This window comes from Hipposideros armiger, unplaced genomic scaffold (assembly GCF_001890085.2).
Source record: "Hipposideros armiger isolate ML-2016 unplaced genomic scaffold, ASM189008v1 scaffold_777, whole genome shotgun sequence".
In the NCBI taxonomy this organism is placed as follows: domain Eukaryota; kingdom Metazoa; phylum Chordata; class Mammalia; order Chiroptera; family Hipposideridae; genus Hipposideros; species Hipposideros armiger.
The window spans coordinates 232197-236247 of NW_017732127.1; the positions used below are offsets into that span (position 1 = coordinate 232197).

A 4051-nucleotide genomic window follows, 5' to 3' on the forward strand; every position below is an offset into this window, starting at 1 on the left:
CAAGGCCAAGGTGCCTTCTTCTACAGACGAGGAAACAGATGTAACGTGGGCTGTTGACATGTCCGAGACCACAAGGCTGGTTAACAGCAAAACCCCCTTTTATTATACTACTACTCTAGCATTGAGTATGTGAGGGAAATGTTGTCATAGATTATCTACGAAGTCGGCTACCACATGAATCTAATTATATCACTGAGTTTCTTCTATAGCTCTTATCTGAGCATGTGATTTTTTTTCATCACTTAAAAAACATTTACATGTTATCTTTTAAGACTCTGTAAGAGCATGACAAGTATATTGAACCAGAGGACTCAAATCATTCATGGAAACGTAGCAAAGAAGAGGTGAGGTTCTGGAAGGACTGAGAACACAGTTCAGACTTCCCATGTGTAACTCTCCATATGACAGTGTCCACAGGCTGCACGCCTCTGTGTAAGCGGCCAACATGTCACACTCATCCTGTATTCCGGAAGTGAAGGCTTCACAGGCCAAGGATGTTTCGGGTTTAACCCTTGCAACAATTCTTCATGTGGGCTGACTGTTTGGAGCTCCCAGTCAGATTGGTGATGGATCTGCTGTCATCCTCATCAGTTCTTTTTTTCACTTCCCTGGAGAGAGAGAGATATAGGTAGACGTAGAGGTAAAGATGGGATTACTGAGGTACAAAACTAAACCACAAATGATTCTGTAGAAATATATACAGCGCTGTTTAGCACTTGCCGTGTGCCATCCAGGTGTTGTTCTAAATGCTTTACAGATGCTGGCTTATTTAGTCCTCACCAGAACCATATGAATGTGTTGTGCTTGCTCCATTTTACATTTTATATGTTAGGAATCTCCGTAGGTCACACAGCTGGAGAAGTGGCTGAGCTGGATTCCAACCACGCAGGCTAGCTCCAGCACAGCAGGCCACACTCGGCACGCACACGCTCACCCATGCATGCACAGGTGCACACACACACGTACACACACACATGCACACACAGCCTCCTCCTGCGCTCTGCTGTGGTTTCACACGCTTTAGAGTCTGCCTCACACACAGCTCACAGCTCACTCTTAACTCTCTGGAACCTGGCTCCCATCCCCGGCCGATGCTTGCTGACACGAGCAAAAGCAATCATGACTGTGTAACCATTCTTTAATTAAACACAATCATGGGGGGTAACAATGGTTAAAATCCAGAAAAAAATAAAATCTTCCTTTTGCATCTTCCTAAATTTCTTTCTAGAATTAACTGCTAGAGGCAACACCGACAAAAGATCTCCAAGATCTTATGAAAGCGCCCTCGGGACATGTCCTTCCAAGTACAGCTCCTGGGGATATTCGTGAAATATGCAGAACCTGAAGTCATACCTTAGACAAGCAGAATAACAATCTCTGTGGGTGAGGCAAGTATGACAGCAAGTCCCCAGGTGTTCCCAAACAACTTCGCCCTTCCCTGTCAGTGCCTAGTGCTGGCCCATAACGAGGTGGAGCGTGTGCCCCTCCCCCTGGGTCAGGACTGGCTCTATGACTGCTGAGACCAATTGAGTAGCAAGAAAATGGTGCTGTGACTGCCAAGCCAGGNGTAGTTTTCCCTGTGGCATTATTCAAGATGGTGCCTCCACTTAATGAAAGTCATTGTGTTCCTGAGGACCATTCCGGCTGCCTCTCTATAGGCTTCCTTACTGCTTGGATGCCCATTCAGGTCAGATTACCCTGCTGATAACAGGGACCATAAACTCTAGCACTATTCTGGGACCTGATGGCTTTTCCCCCTGGATCCTTTTTGAGTTGGAGCTGAGCCAGTCCATTCTTTAGTCACCCATAAGGAATTTCCTTTTCCCACCCAGTGTCCTCATGCACCTTCCCTCCTCAGGCCTTAGGCAAAGGTGACTTTCTGAGGTTAGTTTACCATGTCTGAGGCAGATGTTCAATAAATACTTGAACAATGTATTTCAATGGAGGCATTTCCAAAGCTTAATCGAGTCCAAGGCATTTTCAATATTGATGAGGTTCCTAGCAGCACTTCTAGCCTCACCCAAGTTCCCTGGAGGCTGAAAATAGAAAGTGGTTGATTGCCTATAGACATTCCTTATTCTCCCCAAGACACCCTCTGGGAGAACTGGAACACTGAAAAGCCTCAATAATAAGGATTTCCCCGGTTAAAAAAAAAAAATCAGCTAAAGCAAATAAGGCTCATCTGCAAATATCATTAAACTAAATGTCTCTTTGTTATACCTTGTAGATCCTTTCCGGTGAGGGTAAAAGGAAGGTCATTTGAAGGTAACTCCCAGAAGTTGCCACTGTTTATGCAACATGTTCAGTTGGTTAATAATAAAGTCTGATGCTATCAGGATATAATAAACTCTAAATTATCTATGGGGTTGGGGGAAAGGAGAGTAAAGATATGAAATCTCCAAGCACACCCCTAATATTAATCCCATTGCACCACAGCTTCTGTTTCTCTGGTTCAGAAACATTGAGTGAATGAATGAATGAATGAATGAATGAATGAATGAATGAACGAACTAACAATCAACCAATGAAGAAACAAGTAAATGAAAGAACTAAGATGTTCTGAGGCCAAAGGTAAAATGTCAACAGAGGCAGTCCCACTAGTACATCGATACATTGCACAACCACCCAAATAGACCATTCCCACCTTGTACCCAGGCAGTGTCTGCAGCCAGGGGGCATGCTGCCTAGTGACCTGGCTGGCCTGGCCAGGAGTTGGCAGGCTCCAGCAAGCTGAGCTCCACAGAGCCAGAGAGTGTTCATGGCATCATGCCCAAGAGAAGGCATCAGTGATAGAAGCCAGAGGAGCCTGTCTGAAAGGAGCTGTTAAGACAAACAGCTGTATTGGGAGTCAAGAGAGAAACAAGGTAAGGATCCAAGGGGCCAGAGAAGATGAGTCGAGCAGATTAGAGAAGATGGGTGGGAGCGCCGTTTGGCCTGGCTGGGCTTTCTTTTTGCTTTGTGTTTATTTTTTTAAATAGGTAATACAGTTGGCCCTTGAACCACATGGGGATTAGGGGCGCTGATCCCCAGCACAGTCGAAAATTTACATCTACCTTTTGACTCCCCCAAAATTTAAGTTGCCCCTCGGTATCCACAGGACCCCCACAGATACCAAAGTCTGAGGATGCTCAAGTCTCCTATATAAAACAGTGTAGATCAATGCATAGAGTTGGACTTCCACATCTGTGAACTCCCAACCACAGATTGAAAGCAGTACAGGTATTTATTGAAAAAAATCCGCATATAAATGAACCCATGCAGTTCAAACTCGTGTTGTTCAAGGGTCAACTGTGTATGTACATGGAGCAAATCTCAAAGGGTTCCAAAGGGTATAATGAGTGGTAATTACATCCTCACCCGTCTCACAGGTCCCGTTTTCCTCTCCTGAATTTCTTCTGGATCCTTCCACAGGTAACTTGTACATATATAAGCATGCATGTATCTACAACTGTTACATCACAAACCATATCATATTCTACTTATCAATCTGTGTCTTTCTTTTTCACTTAACAATATATCTTAGAAATGGTTCCATTATTAAAACAATAATGGTTCCATATCAGGATATGTATTCGTAAAGCTGGTTCATTCTTCTTGATGGCTGCATAACATTCCATTGTATAGACACCATGATTTATTTAACTCATTTTTTAAAATGTATATTTAGTCCCTGCGCAAACTTTGCTACAGCAGATAATGCAGCGATGATATGCATTTTGGATGTACGTGAATATATCTGTAAAAGTGAAACATCTAGGTTAAAGAGTATGCATATTTTAAATTGTGATAGGTATCGCCAAATTATTTTCCAAAGGGGTGATACCAATTCATTCTCCAACACAATCTATTATCTATTGAACTTTCTGAGCTAGTCACTAGGAAAAGTTCACATCTAGACCAGAAATCTCAATGTGGTGATATCGCCACCAGGTGGGAGAAATTGCTTCTTGAGGGGGAAGGGAATCTTACTTTTTTTGTAGTTTTTTGGTTTGTTTTTTTTTAAGATTTTTATTGGGGAATTGGGGGATGGGAACAGTGCTGGGGAATTGGG

At 43.2% G+C, this 4051-nt stretch overlaps 1 protein-coding gene across 1 annotated transcript in view; it reads right to left on the bottom strand.

Annotated features, from left to right (window-relative positions):
- Window positions 1-9: 9 nt before the first annotated feature.
- RASEF (RAS and EF-hand domain containing) overlaps window positions 10-4051 on the bottom strand; it is a 96782-nt gene continuing 92740 nt past the window's right edge. Inside the window, exons 16-17 of the mRNA XM_019628276.1 lie at window positions 1048-1136; window positions 10-608 (exon numbers count right to left, since the gene is read on the bottom strand). Of these exons, the coding sequence (XP_019483821.1) occupies window positions 506-608; window positions 1048-1136 (192 nt within the window). The 3' untranslated portion in view covers window positions 10-505. The remainder of the gene's footprint in view (window positions 609-1047; window positions 1137-4051) is intronic.